This window comes from Rhipicephalus sanguineus, chromosome 4, assembly GCF_013339695.2.
Source record: "Rhipicephalus sanguineus isolate Rsan-2018 chromosome 4, BIME_Rsan_1.4, whole genome shotgun sequence".
NCBI lineage: Eukaryota > Metazoa > Arthropoda > Arachnida > Ixodida > Ixodidae > Rhipicephalus > Rhipicephalus sanguineus.
In genome coordinates, this window is record NC_051179.1 from 51,908,684 (window position 1) to 51,927,279 (window position 18,596).

Below are 18,596 nucleotides of genomic sequence, written 5' to 3' on the forward strand. Positions count from 1 at the left end.
AAACAACACCTAACCACAGCGCTCGAGTACAAGCGAGCCTTTTTTTTTTACCACCGCGCCGCTAAAAGGCTATATTAACATGAGATTTATTACTTCTCATCTTTAGGGCAACGCCAAGTGCCCTTTGCAATGCGCTTGAACCACAGAGCAGCACCTACATTGATATGACTCTCGTGAACGCAGGGTACGACGACCCCACCCAGCACTCTTGACAAGTGCACTCTCTGATCTTATTATAGTACATATACAGCCGATCAAGGCCGAATGCTTCTTTACATCGTGTTAGGCATACGTACGAGCGGTTAAAGTTGCACTAACGCAAAGGAACAAACCGCCTTTTGAGGATCTGCATGACGTACGCGCACATGCAAACACAACAGGGCTAGCAGACGACGCATGGAGCAATCCACACTATACTCGGCGACAACTTATCTTGACATTGGAGTGAAGGCTACGGAGGCGGGTCTTCCGCACATTCGTGTTGCTCCGCAAGTAGTACGGCAGCTTGCGGCTGATTTCGGTTTCGCTCGCTCGCATTGTTAACGCTTTTAGGAAACTGCATACAGGAAAAATGTGAATGGGAGAAACATTTCGATTGATCAGTGTACATTTTAGCGTCACATTAGGGGTATATTTTCCTTGGAGAACGTTTGCGGCCGCACACTGACCCACTACGTCATGGACGCCATGTTTACCTTGGAAAACAGGCGTGCTGAAAAGGCGGTGATGTCTAAGAAATGGAAAGAAAAGGAAGGCATTCTTGTAAGGTTAACAATAACTGTATTTTACCTACAACTTCCGGCAACTGCTTGAGTCTCATAATAAATAAAGCAGCATTTATTTCAGCAAGGCCAACGATAAAATTATCATTAAACTTAAGTACTATTTCTTGGCGCGGTAGCAGGCATGCGCTTCGGTTCTGTAGCTTCCACAGTGCTGTCAAGAAATGTTGTCGCCGAGTATAGGCGCGGTTGAACCAGAAGCCGCTAGGCGGCGACTCCGCCCGATCTCGCGGCCAATACGGGCTTGACAATCCAATGACACCACTCTTAAGCACCAACAAAAAATAAAGTAAGAATATGACACCAATCATTTTGCACTCGGCCTATTGCTTATTAGCGTTCAAAAATTCTGTATCCTTTTTTCAGTGCGTGGCACCCAATTTTATTTGTCACGATCAATTTCGTAAGCTTGTGTTACTTCTCGGGTCTTCTCGTGTGTTCTTTTTCGCCCTGTCTGTGTGCGCTGCAACCTTTCATGACGGAGAGAACAGCTGTGCATTCTTTCTTCAGGAAAGTTTGTACGAGAAAACCGCGGCACGCTGGGCGCGTAATTAAATGCAGAAGTGTGGAGCTAATCTTCTGGTCAATGGCTCTGGCGGGAAGACCACGAAAAGAACCAATACACGTGGAGCATAATATTACGTATGTATAGCTGACCATGCATCAATATTACAGTAATCGGTTTTTCTAAAAGCGTCGTGTTCTCGCCATTCAGCTGGCTGAATATTAAATTACGGTTGGCGAAGCGATTATTACTGCATCTTATCGACTGCGGAGATCGTTCTGGGCGCACTCGAAGAGTTGCTAACAGAAAAAATAAAAGAAGGTCAAGTAAAAATATTTAAAAAAAACGTTTTTATAGAAGAGCATGGGCGTAGAAGTAAGCGCAGAACATGTCATACGGAGGAGTACTTTAATAACCGCAACTGACATTTTATTACACTGGCCTCGCCACGCGTCCAGCGAAAAGAAAAAAAAGAAAACCCATTTGCGACGGTCTATGCCGTCTGCTGTTCTGGTGGGTAGTGCTACTTATAGCCGTGTAAAGCCCACGAGGTGTTTCCCACACCTTCTAAGGTAAACGGTCTTAGTCAATATATTTTTCTTCGTGTGTTGCGTTTGCACTGCGAAGGACCCGTGCCACTGCGAGAAGGAAGGGCTAAGTCGTACCTGAGAAGAAAGACGTAGCAATGTAGAAAAAATCCTTAATCTAAATGAAGGAGTCCCGGCTACCAGCGCTGATGGGAAAGTTCGGTTAACTGACATCTACCTACAATCTGATGTATACGATAAGGATAACTGGGGTGGGATCGGTAATTATACTAATTAAATTCTGGGGTTTTACTTTAACTTACACAAGTGTTTGTGTGCGTGTGTGTGCGCGTGCGTGCGTGCGTGCGCGCGTGTGTTCGTGTGTGTGTGTGTGCTTGCGCGCGCGCGTGTGTGTGTATTCGTGTGTGTTTACGACGCCTACAGCTTCGAGCAACGTGAGAGACAACAAGCCCGCGTGGTCGCCTCCCTTCGTGCAGAGGTCCACTCCGCTTCCTGCGTGAGGAGCTGACGCGCCGCACGGCCGGAGTGGCAGTGAAGGCACCTGTGATCCCCCCAGCGCATGTGATCGTTGAGCGATCAGTGACTTCCGAGCAAGCTGCCTGCTCTGAACCACCTCTCTCCAAAACTCTTTCATCTTCGAATTCGCTGCCAGCTGACGTAGACACGTCCGAGCGTGGCAGTGTGATGCCTGCGACAGCCTCTTATGCAGCGGTGACTGAGGGGGAAAGAAAGAAGAAACCCGCCTCTTTTGGAGCTATGACAACATCGAATATATCTGTAGCTCAACGGCCACAACGGCCACAACGGCGAAAGGCCATTTTTGTTACGAAGCTGAGCCCGGACACCACTGTTGCTGACATCAAAAAACATATTGCTTCATTCGATCTGTCTCCCATCTCCTGCCGGCGACTTCAAACCAAATTTCAGTCCTATTCTTCGTTCTACATCGAAGTCGACAAGGAAACACTACAACGCCTGAATGACCCTTCGATGTGGCCCCTCGGATGCCTCTTCAAGCCATTTCGTGGGGAGCTGCGCGATGACATGCTTCATCCCTCTGAGCAAGTGACTGGAATCGAAAGTGCCGTGTAACGTAGACATATTCTACCAAAATGCTCGTGGTCTACGTACCAAGACACGAGAGTTTTTCTCTAATGTTCTTTCGTCTTCTTTTCCTATTATTGCTATTTCTGAAACCTGGCTAGGCGCTGAAATTCCCTCATCTGACTTTTTTCCCCCGACCTACACCACCTTCCGCAGTGACCGAGATTTCAGTGAAACCAAGCAGAAAGGCGGTGGCGTGCTGATTGCCATTGACAATTCACTGAAATCCGTTAGACGGAAAGACCTAGAAACTATCGAAGAATCCATTTGGCTAGAAACCAACCTTGAGCGCAGTGAAAAATTGTTGATTGGATGTTTCTATTTACCGCCCAGCATGTCCCCTGCCTCGTTTCATGATGTCATGTCTTCCATTGAACTTGTGGTATCTTCTCATAGTGGACACAGAATTATTGTTCTTGGGGATTTCAATGCACCTGGAATTGACTGGAGCACGCTTACTTTTTCTCATTACAATCATTTCATAGAGAAAAAGTGCAGCCTGCTCTTGAACTTTCTGGCGTTTAATTCCCTACTGCAACATAACTCAGTCGTCAATTCCAGTGGCAACGTCTTAGACCTGTGTGTGTCAAACGATCAACCCCTTGAAGTTTCCCGCTCCGACATCTCTCTTGTACGTCCGGACAAATTCCACCCACCACTTAACGTAAGATTATCCGCATCAGCCGAAACAACGAGCTTCAGCAGTTACGTAAACAAATCTCCGAGATTTGCCTTCAAGCGAGGTGATTACACGGGCCTCTATCATCACTTGTCTACCGTTGAGTGGTCACAGGTTACTGACAAACCAAATGTTGATGAGCAGGTTGATCGGTTTACGGAGCTTGTACTGAGCAGCATGCGTAATTTTATTCCCCTATATACACCTAAACAACGTAAATATCCCCACTGGTTCTCATCTGAACTTATCAGTGCACTGAAGCATAAAGATCACGCACACAGGAAATCTAAATGTTCTCCATCCAGCGAGTGGAAGGAAGAGTTCAGCTTCTTTCGAACTCTCTCTAAACGCCTATATAAACGGGATCATAGTTCGTATATTGAATTCTTAGAAAAAAGCGCCTCTGACAGGCCGGCTGAGTTTTGGAAGTATGTACGTAAACGGTCCAGCAAAAACGGAGTGTCCTTCAGACTACTGGACTCAAATGGGGTAGAAGTGCATGCCGTCGCTGACTGTTTTGCCACGCATTTCTCATCCGTTTATAAGGCCTCATACTCTAGCACTGATATCAGACAACAGCCCAAGGCGGTTAGCTCATCCAGTGCTTTGTCGCTGGATGAAAATCTTATCTGCGAATGCATTAAGCGCTTAAAACCATCCTTATCATGTGGGCCAGGTGGCATCCCCTCCGCCATACTAAAAGCTTATGGTAGTATATTTGTCCCAGTACTAACTACGATATTTATTAACTGCCTGGACACTTCCACATTTCCAAGCAGGTGGAAAACTGCTCGTGTTTTTCCAGGATTTAAGTCGGGCTCTAAAACAGATGCTTCTAATTATCGCCCGATTTCTCTACTATGTGCCACATCAAAGATCTTCGAGCTGGCTCTTCACGACATATTGTCTTTTAGTGTGAAAAACTCATTGATTCCTAATCAACATGGTTTTCTCGCTGGCCGCTCAACTACCACAAATCTTGCTAGTTTCATGACGCAGATCTCCACACCTATTTCTCAGAGAGGACAGGTTGACGTAATTTACTGTGACCTGAGCAAGGCTTTTGACGTAGTCAGCCACAAACTGATTATGGTTAAACTTGCGCACTTTGATGCTGACTTGTCGGTTGTGAATCTCCTGCAGAGCTGTCTGCTCAATAGATATTGTTATGTAGCCGTAAATGGCCAAACCTCTTCTTTGTATAAAGTGACTAGTGGGGTCCCTCAAGGGTCGGTATTAGGCCCACTCCTATTTTTAATTTACGTTAATTATGTTTCTTTTGCATTCGTAATTCTTCTTTCCTCTTGTATGCCGATGACATCAAGATTTTAAAGGAAATTCATTCAGTTAACGACTGTCGCTTGCTGCAGTCAGACTTGCGCTCTTTTTCCGAATGGTGCAATGGTAATAACCTTTCTCTGAATACCTCGAAGACAAAATTCATGTCTATCACTTGCAAAACATCTAGCGAGTCATTTCAATACTCTGTCAATTCTGTGTCCTTATGCAAGGTTTATGAGATCAGTGATCTTGGTGTTGTTGTTGACAGCGCGTTAAACTTTTCTGCTCACGTTAAGCGGGCTGCTATGCGGGGCCTTCGTTCTCTCGGTTGTGTTTGTAGAATATCTCGAGAATTCAGGTCTCCCATCGCCCTCCACAAATTGTACACGACAATATGTCTTCCACAACTTGAGTATGCGTCCGTGATATGGAATGGCATTGCTCAATCCAGCGGTAACACCATTGAACGAGTCCAGAAAAAATTCCTCAGCATATATAACCATCGCTTTCCTAAAAATGACTCTGGATCTCGTTCAAATACTGCTGAATTATTATCACTGCCATCACTTCACTGCCGACGAAATCGTTCTGACCTCTTATTTCTTTACAAGCTAATCCACGGTATCATATCCTGCCCTGTACTTCTCAATTGTGTTAATTTTCGAATTCCGCGTAAGTTAACCAGAGAGAACAGACCGTTTCATGTACCCGCCTGCTTCTTCCCACACTCTACCGTTCACAGAATACGAAGTCTCTATAATGTTAATTTTCTTGATCTTGACGTTTTTCATAGTCCACAATCACTGTTTTTATCCGAGCTTTGCACTGTTTTGACATAGTGTGACACAATGTACAAAGTCTTCCCTTCTCAGTCTTTCCGCATAGTTGTATATATGCAATCTAATTTTTTATTCCCCGTCAATATTTCTCGTGTTGTCTTATTTTACTCCTCCCCTTTTGTGTTGATTTCTCTTTGTCTACGTGTTTTTGCTCTTTTTATTTCTGAAAACTCTCTGTATTGTATTGTTTATTTTTATTGATTTTTTTTTGCGTGCGCCTGCACAAAGACCTCACGGTTGTTCCTGGGCACGTTAAATAAATGATTGATTGATTGATTGATTATTATTATTATTATTATTATTATTATTATTATTATTATTATTATTATTATTATTATTATTATTATTATTATTATTATTATTATTATTATTATTATTATTATTACAGTAAAAGCTCGTCAATTTGGATTTCACCGGACCGGAAATTGTGCCCGAATTAACCAAATGCCTAATCATGAAAAGTATCAGGAAAACAATAAACAAATGTCTTTTACGTCAATACACTTTCATTTCCATGATTATTATGCAAATAATGTACTTATTTTGCATAAGAGCAGAGTAAAAGCTGCAATTTTCGTCATCCTGCTACTTCGTTAATTCTCACTGCGAGCATATATCGCCAGACTCTCGTGTTTAATTAGCCCGAAACGTCGTCTGCACCCTTCCCTTATTACGTACCGCCACCACCAACACGCGCACCTGATGATAGTTCTTTCGCAGGCATGCATAATGGCCGGCAACGGATAGTTCTTTCGTCACAATGTAGCAAGCGAGCTCTATGCCAACATACCATGCACGGCTGAAAGCTCTTCATCTCCGCTTCCGCCATGTTTGAGTTTTGTGACATCGCGCGCGCACTGCATCAAGTTAAAACGAAACTGCTGAGTGCCGTATCCGAATATGGACAAAACCATGCGCGGTCACTAACAAATGAAGACAGCGATGTGGACAGCGCCGCCTCGTTTCGGTTATCTGCGAACGTATTTTTTTTTTCTTTCGCACTTTTTTGCGCCGCTCAATTTGCGGCACTTCGCGCTCGCCGCGCTCCGAGGATCGTCTGTATTTACCGGGTTGCTGGCGAATGTGGCCGAATTAACGAGAGCTTGGTGCCATTAAACGATGCATATGCTGGCCGGAACCAGGGAACACGTCCGAATTATGCGATTTTCCGAATTAACCAGGATTGAATTAACGAGCTTTTACTGTATTAGTAGTAGTAGTAGTAAGTAGTAGTAGTATAGTAGTAAGGGATTCATTGTCAGGTACATAGAACTTCGTAATGTGGTCTGTAACTGTAATGAACAAGAAAGTTAACTCAAAGATGTTAACTAGGATTGCAACCAGATTGCAGTTGTGGGTCTGCACACATCTAGTCTGATTCCCTCTTCTTTAACAGTGTTTGTTAGCGCATTTAACAAACCTTTACGGTGAACGTCAACCAACTGTACGCCGACTTGGTGCTCTACTCGCTGCGTTACTTGCGCAAGGAAAAAGAGTTGACATCGATTTACTGATTATGCTCGAGTAAAAACGGTATATCTAAGTTGACAGGCTGATGAAAGTATTTACGTAGAAACGAAATACAGAGCGAGCGACCGCTCCAAGGTATGCCAGTGCTTACAGTATATGCTTTTAAAGACGATAGTCTTTCTTGGGATACTCGAACGCAGAAATTTTGGTCTATATTTCTGTCTGTCTGTCTTCAGCCACCTGGCCAAAGTTTAAGCACTTGCTGAACGCCCAGCCATCTTGAACTGGTAGCTGCGTTCATACTTGTGAACATTGTCGATCAAAAAGCAAATATTACGCATATCTCAGACGCAATATCAATACGTAAGTATTAGGTGGTGTGTTCCTTTACTAGAAAATACATAGATACGTAATCCTAAGGACCCTGGTGTTTCTTAGGCTGCGCTGAAAATGCGACGCTATGCACGAAAAAGCCTTCTGCCGACGATATGGTGCTGCCACCTGGCAGTGGCCCTGGGAAAAGTATCACGGGTGGCCGCGGATGAGACCAGGACTCATGTAGTCATGGGCGTCCGGAGGGGGATGCAAGGGGGGCAGCTGCCCCTCCCTGGAATTTCGGATAATATTTTTCTATGCGGTAGCAATGAGCTACACAGCTTGATTAGCACACTCAGGCCCCGGCCTTCTCTATTTCCAACTAATTTTGCACGTTGCACACTACTGATTAATCTTGCACGTCATGTCGAGGCAGTGAAAGCTGTCAGTGCCGGATCTACCCCCCCCCCCGCACCCCCCTGCACCCCCCTGCAATAAGTTCTGCGGACGCCCTTGCATGTAGTACGGCCGGCAGAAGACTATCGTCTTTCGACAACATTTGCAGCGAAGCACGCAGGTATTTTTTTTTAATGTCAAAGCCTGTCTTGCGCTAGACAGTATACTTTCTTCCTATATATACCAACAATGCATCTTTTATGAGAACGTGTTACTGGCCGGTATCATCAGCACTTTCGTCCGCCTAAACAGCGGTCTATATTTTGCATATTAAGGCGCTGCTCAAACAGCTACAAAGAAAAGTTCATACGATCCTTCTCTCATGAAGAAAAGCTTGGGAGTTAAAGGGAAAAAATTCGTCCTAGCTACTCTGGGGATCTAAACGTTCTGGGTTGATGATTTCTTTTTTTCAAAATATGGATATCTCCTTCCCTAAAAAAAAAGCCGTTAATTGACGTTTTTCGCATCTGCGTACCATTGTCGATTGCATGGCTTTTTTTTTTCTCAGCAAACTTCATTAGTAATTGCAGATTTATTTATTTATTTATTTATTTATTTATTTATTTATTTATTTATTTATTTATTTATCCGCTCATTTAGCAGACCCGCTGAGCTTCAACAAGTTTAAGTTGGCAACGTTCGACAGGGCACTTCCTTTCCTGCAGCAGTGAAATCACGAACTGCGGAAGGGGTGATGTCCAAAAATCCCCTGGCATGTTACGCTATAGTGGTATCCAGAATCTCAAGGTCGCGTAAGTCCCCAGGCTTAGTTGCGAGGTTTGATTAGGAAGATACATATCAGCCATGTCTTACGAGACGTATGGAGACAGCCCTCCGCAGATGAACAGCGCGTCGACGTCGGGTGACGTGATGCCCTTGAGGTCCTCTGCGCGCACCAGCCCCCCGATGCTTTTCCTGACGTCCTTGACGTTCACTTTCCAGTCGTAGCTGTCCCCGTTCCGCCACAGGTTGGCCAGTAAGAGCGAGCGTATGGACGGGTTCTGTCATGAGAACAACGGTAGCATTAGTTAGTTAGTTAGTTAGTTAGTTAGTTAGTTAGTTAGTTAGTTAGTTAGTTAGTTAGTTAGTTAGTTAGTTAGTTAGTTAGTTAGTTAGTTAGTTAGTTAGTTAGTTAGTTAGTTAGTTAGTTAGTTAGTTAGTTAGTTAGTTAGTTAGTTAGTTAGTTAGTTAGTTAGTTAGTTAGTTAGTTAGTTAGTTAGTTAGTTAGTTAGTTAGTTGCGCGGAAGCGACTTAAAGGTTTGACATCTGAGTCACGCAAATGTGCTATGAAATGTATTGGCTTCCTTCCCTCTTCGTAGTTTCACAATTAGTTCCGTCTGAGAGATTGCAGTTTTAGCACATTTGTGGGACGGATAACCCGAGAGTATTCCCAGTGTCAGAATATCTCATAAGCCGATACTTCACTTTGTTATGCGATCAGTGTCCGATTCTGAATAGTAGTCATCCTTAATACTTCTGTAACATATTGAGCGCACGTGCAGTGTTTGTAGAGTGCTATGTGATTGCGCAGTTTATTTATTTTGCGTGTGTGTGTTCTTTGTAAAATGCCACGTGTACAGTGGCCTTGCCGAATAAAAAGGTATCTTGTTCCCAGCGTAAGATGTTCGGTGTACATTGCTCTTACCCGGTAAAAAAAGTGTTCTATGTTTCAACAGTATGTGCGAGTCATGTGTTGCCCAGTGTAAAACGTTTGCCAAGTGCATGCGTACCCGCGCGTGCGTTTGTGCCTATGCGTGCTATGGGAAAAATTAAATATTGACCCCGTCAATTTTTTTCTTTGCGTGCATCCAGTGATCTGCACTCACACTATAATCTCACGAAGCTACCGATACCGCCAACTATAGATCCTTTGTGCATTGTACGAAAGGCGTTGTGATACGCGAATGATATGCAACAAGCCTCTGCGCGCATTAGGAGGAATCGGAATGAACAGGCAGAAGCTGCGTTGTATTAGGCAACCTTTAATCCCGCATATGCCACTCCGGATTGCTGCTTTCGTAATCAAGGTCCAACTCTGACGGACCAGCATGTATGTGCTTCGGGTTTATTAACACAAGGGTATTATTGTAAGCATCAATAATAGCATTCGTCAGCTTAATGATCAATGCTTATCTGATTATTTATTTCATTTTAGGGTTACGCGAAATCGCTATAAAAAATATAATAAAACCTGCGCATTTTACGCTACAACACGTGGATGGAAGAGTGTTCTCCCATTCGTTTTACCACGTGATTTACTTCACCCTTGCATATGAAGGGACCGCACCAGTGTTCAACTCATATTGACTCGCCCGAAAAGCATCGACGTCATCGTCGTCGTCATTGTCAGCTTATGGTAAACTATAGAATATGAAAGAGAAATTGACAAACACCCGTTCGTAGCACGAAGCCACAAGGAAATCCACGCAGATGGATTTTCTTGTGGATTTTCTTGTGCATTCCTGCTGCAAACGGGTGGTTGTCAATTTCTCCTTCTTGTAACCCTTGCGCCATCTTGCGGAATTCCACAGAATCGATTTGCAATGAACTAGAATACGTCCACTTCAAGACGAATGTCTCTCCCAGCGATCGCCAACCCACCCTGTCCTGCGCGAGGTGATTGCATTTTATACATCCAAATTTTTTTTAATTTCGTCTCTCCATAACCCTTTCCTGGCATCGGCCACGCTTGACGCTTCCCATCTCTTGGTATGCATTCCGACGCTGCAACTGACTATCTGCAATCTATCCTTATGACGTGAACTGCCCAGATCCATTTTCGTGTGTTAATATCAATTAGGATATCTACTACCTCTGTTTGTTCTCTGATTCACTCTGCTGTCTTCCTGTCTCTTAGGGTTACACACCCGTTATGCTTCATTGCATCGAACGCTGTTTGGTTCTTCACTTCTCCTCGTGTTTCTCCGTAATTATCCAATTTTCTGCACCCATACGTCAGAAATGACAAAATGTGATCACTGTCGGTTAAATAACTCTTCGATTAATGCGGAACATTGTGCGTCCATGGGTAACTGGCAGATCACGACGCCCATAGTTGTTATACACGATGAGTGTTGTTACATGCAGAAAGTTGCGATGAGAGTGACATTGAATGTACGACATTTAACATCACACGTTGGTTCACTTTTCTCGAAATACCGTATCATGGAAGTAGAAAAAAATATATGAATTCCGTATTCTTAAGTCCTATAAATTTTAAGTAAAACATAAAGAAAATATGTCGCTTAGAGACACCGCGAACTGACATGAAAATTCTGCAATCCACCCGACACGATGCCATGAACACTGGCGTGTTCCACACACGCGCACATGTCATGGATTTCACAGACTTAGTTATGCGTTACCATATACCTTAAGTTTAAAATCACGAAACAACGTATAATCACCTCTTCTTCATATATATTAAAAGCATACGAATACTCTTTTTATGATGCAATGTATTATAGTTTTAAAGAGTGCCGTTTCATTTAACAGCTAAATATGTACAAAACATAAGTATGTGATATCGTTGTTATGACTTTGTCACCGCAACGTGTTGCTTACAACTGCTTGTCCTCATGGCACTGATTATTTGTTTAATTAGTGTACTCTGTGTTTTCTGCCCTGCAATGCCATGTACACAAGGGATATAGGAGCTTTGTCAAGCTGCTTTATAGCAGCTTGTTCTTCCATGTGCCTGAAACATGTATGTAAGCATGCTTAGTTTAAACAAATAAACTAAACTAAACTAAACTGAACATATGCAGAGACCGAACCTCGAGAGTCGCTCTGCCAGCGAATATGCGGTCTGCCTCTCGGTAGGCCTCGTCGAAGCTCAGGTGTGGAGAGAGTCTCGGCAGGGCGGCTTCCATGGCATCCAGCTGCTGCGGTACAAAGTAGTTGCCCACGATGGCCGGCACCGAGCACGGGCCGACGTCCACCACCACTAGGCGTTCTACCAGGCATGGCTGCACCGTATACACAGAGGAATACGGGACATCTATATATACAGTAACCCAAATAACACAGGGGCGGCGTAGGTAACACCACCGCCTCCCCTACGACCCCCACCCCGCACTGCACCCAAATTAATTAACCACGTTGGCGTTAACGCAATGTTATAGTTTCCGAAAAAAAAATTGCGCAGCTTGCAGTGAGTTGTGCAAGGCTGGGGCAGAACTGAGCTGCTATAGGCTCGGCATTCGGCTGGTCCTGACTGGACTAAGCACAGGTGCATTCACACGCCGATGCACGAAGTGTTCACGTGATGACATTGTATGTCACGAGTATTGGCTGCGTATCGATTGGGCTCGATTGGGAATCGCTTGGCAACCACAGCACTAAGTAGCTTAATTACCTTGATTATCTTAATTATGTTTAGCTTAGTTGGCCTCATTTGCATATTCGAGCCATGGTCTCGATTAGCCTGCATCCCAACTCAACCTAGTCTTAATTTGCTGATTAGCCTAGTCATCACTAACTAGGTTCATGCCTAATTATTATTAGGATTAGCTCGGCTCATCTTACCGAGCACGGCATGACTGGGCACACCAGAATCTCAACTAGGCTTAAATAAGCATAATTAGATTTTGAATTAATTAACTTAGTAATGATAAGCTAATTAGATATTACCATGCTCAACTATAATTTTAATTAGGCTTGGCTATTATTGACCTGGCTTAACTGAGCACAACTATGCTTAACTTGGCTTGACGAGGTCGCGCGGGCATGACGATCGTAATTTCTTGTCTACATCGCGAACCGGATAAACGGCGGGCAAATCAGCTCTGTTGTAAAAAGGAAAACTGTATTCTGGGTTTATATTACGTGCCAGAATTACGACAAGATTATGAGGCACACCGCAGTCGGAGACTGCGGATTAATTTTGACCACCCGTGGCTCTTCAACGTGCGCCTAAATCTAAGCACGCGGGACCCCTTGCATTTCGCCCTCACCGAAATCCGACCGCTGCGTCGAGAAATCGAACTCGCATCCCCGTGCTTAACAACGCAACACTAGCAGTCGCCAAGCTACCATGACGGGTGATGTTTGCTCCTTACTGCCGCTGGGAATTCGACAGCTTCTACTGACTTGGAAGAAACAATATAAACGAAAAGAATTAAGGAAAAGCAATTAGGATATAATTGTGCATGGTTCCCAAATGAGAGTATTTTAGCGCAATACTTCTGGCGAAAGGAATCTTACGGTGACTTCGTGCTCTGATTTGAATATCGTCCGCAGTATGAAAATGAAGTGGTCCATGAGGGAGCGTCATGCGACCAGCACGGTCTATGTAAAGTATTCAATTGTGGTATACGAGAGCGCGTAATCTGGTGTAAACTTCCAAATGTCGAGGAGAATGGCATTGTATGTTTAAAAAAAAAAATGAAGCGTATTGGTAGGGGTCAGCCTTACGACCATTTTTTTTCTTATTTTTCTCCGTTTCGCAATTGCTCACTTGGCCAACGCGGCGACCGCACGCCGTATTATGCGGAAGCACCTTTGGCTCAATTTTCGCGCCGCTATCGTGTTTTGCGGCGTTCTCGTTGGATGGCAACACCTTTAACGGTGCTTTTGATCAAGTGCCAAACTTAAAACCGCGCGCAAACAAAACAAAAAAAAAAGTCAAACAGCCAAGCAAGCGCAGCTTTTCGGCAAAGTGGCTAATTAATCGATTCGAGGAAGCACGTTCCTTCGCTAATTCCTACGCATTGTTTTACTTCGTCATATTAGTTTTCATGTCGCAAGACGTCTTAAGCGATACACTGTAGTTAACAGCGCGATCTTGCGACCTGCTTTTTGTTCATCTTTCACGGTGCAGGTCAAGCGCCGACTGTACGAGACAGCCGAACGCTAAGCATGTCTTTTTTGTTTTTTACATAATGCAAAAGGAGGTGTTGGCGCATATCTTTGTTTAAGCATGTAGAATGACATTTTAGCTGACCACATTTTTCTGAATTTTATGTAACTCAGGATCACCGACTCTCGATCAATGAAATGCAAGTAAACGAAGAAATACTAATGTGAATTGAGAATAAAGACTGAATAAAGACATACGTTAGGGAATCATTGTGGTGAAGCAATTTGCAAAATAATAATAAAATGCAGACTTAATTAAGTGATCTTCTGGGTTCTGAGCTCCATTTACTAATACAGTAGCAGGATCTCATAGCGGTCATGCACAGTCATTTTCTCAAGGGCCAATCGAATCGATGTTTTTCTTGCGCGAATTTTGCATTACTTTATTGTTACTGATAACTTCATGATGCAACTTATTATGTAAGAGAAGAGAAGTAGCCAGAGCCATATTTAGGCCCCAACCTCTCCTTAATTAAACACATTCAAAGGGACACTGAAGAGCAAAACGATTTTTCTCATATTAGTAAAGTACTCTTTCACGATACCAAAAAACACCAGGCTTGCTGCGAGAAGACGCTTAGTAAGCGAAAAAACGCGCGAAAACAAAATGTGGGTGGCGACGCCACCTTGAAGTTTCCGCACCATTCGACGTGACGTCACATGTTTTGACGGCGCCTACTAGGGACTACGCATTTCCTAATCGGTAAAAATGAAGTACATTATTCTCTGAGGGGGCCATAGACTTAACACACCAAGTTTGGGGTAATTTTGTTGAGCTAATGGCGCCAAAAGACGATAATACACTTTGAAATTCGTGACGTCACGCGGGGAGATTACGGCGCGAAATTTAAAAATGAAACTTTGAACTTGATTTTCTCTTCTATTAATAAACCTGGCGAAACTAACGACATTAGAGTTCTCAGAGCACAATTTATCGATCTAGGCCGATTCATTGCTCCTCTTTAGTGTCACTTTAACAACAACAAAAAAATCACTTGCAGTGCGCATAACCTTCGCATATCCTACAATATCCTATCGTGGATATCCCGTGCCTCGAAAATAACTTTCGCATTTGACAGGGGCTCGGAACATGACTATTCGTAGTGGTTCTGGTTTGGAGTAAAGGAGGGTACACCATTTCTTGGCCCTCTGTCGTGGTAGTCAGGTGGGGGGTGGGATGTGGGACGAAATATTGGGAGTTGAACACCCCCACCCCCCACCCTCTTTTTGCCTTGCCACTGCCTTCAGAGCCCTCCCAGCTCCGTATGTGTAATTGACGAGGGTAGCGATACGGGCTTGTCGGTCTGTCATGCTTCTTGGATGTGGTCACGAAAACGCGAAAACATAAAATGGTCAATACAAGGAGCTCTGAAATATGGGAACTGCCGAGGTCTAGAACGTACTATACCTATCAGATGCTACGTTATAGACTACCCTATCACTTAAATACAAAAACTGTAATATAACTCTTCATATTGTCAGAACAAAAAAAAAAACATGTATGCAACTGCAATGCCTATGTTTATGTACTATGTTTATTTACTGCAATGCCAATGTTTATGTACTAGTGCTTATAATGCTGTGTACTTCTTGTGTTATTCTTGTATTCCTTTTATATGATGCGGTGTATTGATAGTGTAATTCTTGTGTATATTTTGTGTATTTCTTGTGTTTCATGTAAGTCTTGTATTCTTGTAATATCATGCGATGTATTTATAGTTTAATTCCGGTGTATTTCTTGCTTTTCCCGTTTTGTCACTGCCTGAAAAACGGGCAATGGATCCTGTCAAGCCTTGTTGGCTTTTAGTTCATTGTCCACGACATCGCTTGTATGTTGAAATAAAATTTGATTTGATTTGATTTGGAGACAAAGGCGAAGGGAAGAAAGCACACACACAGTGGCGCTACTGACAACAAGATCGTTTATTTCAATCACCAAGCCGACTAATATGCCTATTTTTGCACATGACGTCCACGTGACCACTGTAGAAAACACGAAAAAAAAAACATGAAAAAACCAACATCACAAGCGACAACATGAAAAGGCTCAAAACTCCCTGCAACGAAATTGAATGCTCCTGAATAGCGGGCAACAAGAGAAGCCTCAGCACATGCGCAAGTAGTCTAATTCCTTTTTACTCAACGACAGTGACGTTTTGCTAACACAGCAGCGTCAGGGTGTGTGTACTTTCTTCCCTTCGTACTTGTCTTTTCGCGCCCACATCCAAGAATCTGTATGTGTAACTTGCAAGAAGGCATCGAAGCTCCGAAATAGAGCAATGTTCGGAGTATTCATGCCCATTGGCTTGGCAAGGAGGTTGGGGGGGAGTTAAAGCTCTCCCCCCCCTCCTCCCCCCAAAAAATCACAGCATATCCACGTGGTGAATGATGATGAGTGGGGCGAAGCGAACTCGCGCTGCAGCACGGCGATGTCATTGGCGCGAGCGTGGTCCTTCTTGATGGAAGATATTGTGACTAGATTGTTTGAGAACCGCAATCTGTTGCACACACCGCAACTATGGCCGAAACTGTTATCAAGGGAGTCCCGCTGGAAGCGCGCGTCGGCGCCTTCGGGCAGAGCCCGCCTGATGCGTTTTGCAGCCACTTCACGTGCTCGCACAGCCTCGGGCTCTGCCTGCCGGTACGCGCGCTTTCTCGCCGCTTCACGGTCCTTCACATTTTGAAGATCCGATTCGCGCCGCAGCCGTGCAGCTTCGGCCTCGCGGGCTCGAACGGCGGGGTCTTCTCGCCGCAGCCGTGCAGCTCAGGGGCGTAGCCAGAAATTTTTTTCGGGGGGGGGGGGGGGGTTCAACCATACTTTATGTATGTTCGTTCGTGCGTTTGTATGTGTGCGTGTATATATACGCAAGCAAAACTGAAAAATTTCGGGGGGGTTTGAACCCCCCCCAACCCCCCCCCCCCTTGGCTACGCCCCTGGTGCAGCTTGTCGAGCAGCTTCGGCTTCGCGGGCTCGAACGGCGGGATCCGCTTCGCGGCGTCGACGTGCAGCTTCGGCCTCGCGGGCTCTCACCTCAGGATTCTGTCTGCGAGCGCGCGCTGCCGCCGCCTTCCGTGCCCTCCGTTCCGCAGCCTCGTCTTCCATCTGGCTACTCCGAGCTAAAGAGAAAGCGTGCCAAGAGGGAGCCTCATGGCGCGTTACTTCTGAAATGTTGTCTTCGGGTGTCGTTGAAAACACGAGACGTAGTAAAGAAGAAAGAACGCCACACAGGCGAACACGCACGAGAGTGTCACTCGTCAACGTCGTCTTCTTCTACTGCATACCAGAACGCGCGCAGTAAAGAAGAAAGAATGCCACACAGGCGAACACGCACGAGAGTCTCACTCGTCAAAGTCGTCTTCTTCTTCTACCGCATACCAGAACGCGCGCTTCTCACGAGCTAGAGGTGGCTACTACAACGCTACAAACAAACGGAGGATGGACAGACCCACGGCATAAGGAGCTTCGCCCCTAAAAAAGGAAAAGATGGCTACGCCCTTGCGTCCAAATGCACATTGTTGCAACGTCATGCACTGTAACTAGGACCCTAACTGCAAATGTCGCACGCGCACTGACCTTGGTGAGGGCGAGGCGCATCGCCGTCCGGCCGCCCATGCTGTGGGCGACGAAGGCAGCTCTTGGCAGCCCGTGATCACGCATGAAGAGCTCGACATCGGCGGCCATGAGCGCGTAGTCCAGGTCTGGTACGTGCGGGCTATCTCCATGGTTGCGTGCGTCCACAGCGTACACCTGGGAGCGTCATTCAGCCGCCAACTCTTCGTCAGTCGTTCTTAGGAACGGACACAGCGGATTGACTATGCATTTGTATGCATACGCCAGCACACACACATGTATATACAGGGTGTCCCAAATATCACGCAGCATGATTGAAAAAAAAAAAAAAGGAACGTCGTTACGCGGAGCACACACAGTGCACATTGTTCCCAGTATACTGTAGTAGCCACTACTAATTTTTTCGTTAATGAGGTTTAATGAATTAGTCCTGATTATGTTTCTAACTCAACAAATATTCACCTAATCATTAAAATGTCAATGAGTCATATGTAGGCATGTTCAAATGACATCTAACTGCGCTATTTTGAACAACGTACTATTTGCGTGCTCGCTTTTTTTGGTTAAGAAAGAAAGCTCGCGAAATCTGAAACATTACACGTGACCAGACTGCAGCGCGCATCAGGAAGCAGCGCCCTCAAACAGGATCACTGTGAGGTAGCAAGTCAAGACTACTCTCCCACCTCTTGCGGGTGGGAGCGTAGTCACGTGTTATTTTTCATATTTCGCGTGCTTTCTTTTTCAGCCGGAAAAAATGAGCACGTAATGATTAAGTTGCTGAAAATAGCGAAGTTAGATGTCGTTTGAACATGCCTACACATGCCTCATTGATATTTTAATGATTAGGGGAGTATTTGTCGAGTTAGAAACATAATTGGGACTTATTAACTAAACCTCATTAGCGAAGAACTTAGTAGTGGCTACTTCAGAGTGTAGCCATATGCTTGCTCTTGCGTCAGCAAACCATACCACGAAGGAGGTCTTGAACATCGTGTTGCCTTAAGAGTGCAAGCCAGCTAATGGCGCGATACGTTTGTGAAAGTTATTTATTTGGCACTGTGCCGTGCATTACGGCATAACTTGAATCATAAGAATGAAAAGTCGAGTAGCAGTCGAACAAAGAGGATGAAGAAACATAGACATAATCTAGGATCAGGCACGTAACGTTACATAGCGTGCACACGTTA

General features: G+C 44.6%; 1 protein-coding gene across 2 annotated transcripts in view; it reads right to left on the reverse strand.

The window, feature by feature from the left end:
• LOC119389988 (protein ABHD11) overlaps positions 1 to 18,596 on the reverse strand; it is a 76,402-nt gene that overhangs the window by 3,558 nt on the left and 54,248 nt on the right. For both annotated transcript variants that reach the window (XM_049414614.1, XM_037657478.2), the window contains exons 3-5: positions 17,413 to 17,586; positions 11,756 to 11,947; positions 8,793 to 8,980 (exon numbers count right to left, since the gene is read on the reverse strand). In XM_049414614.1, the coding sequence (XP_049270571.1) occupies positions 8,793 to 8,980; positions 11,756 to 11,947; positions 17,413 to 17,586 (554 nt within the window). The remainder of the gene's footprint in view (positions 1 to 8,792; positions 8,981 to 11,755; positions 11,948 to 17,412; positions 17,587 to 18,596) is intronic.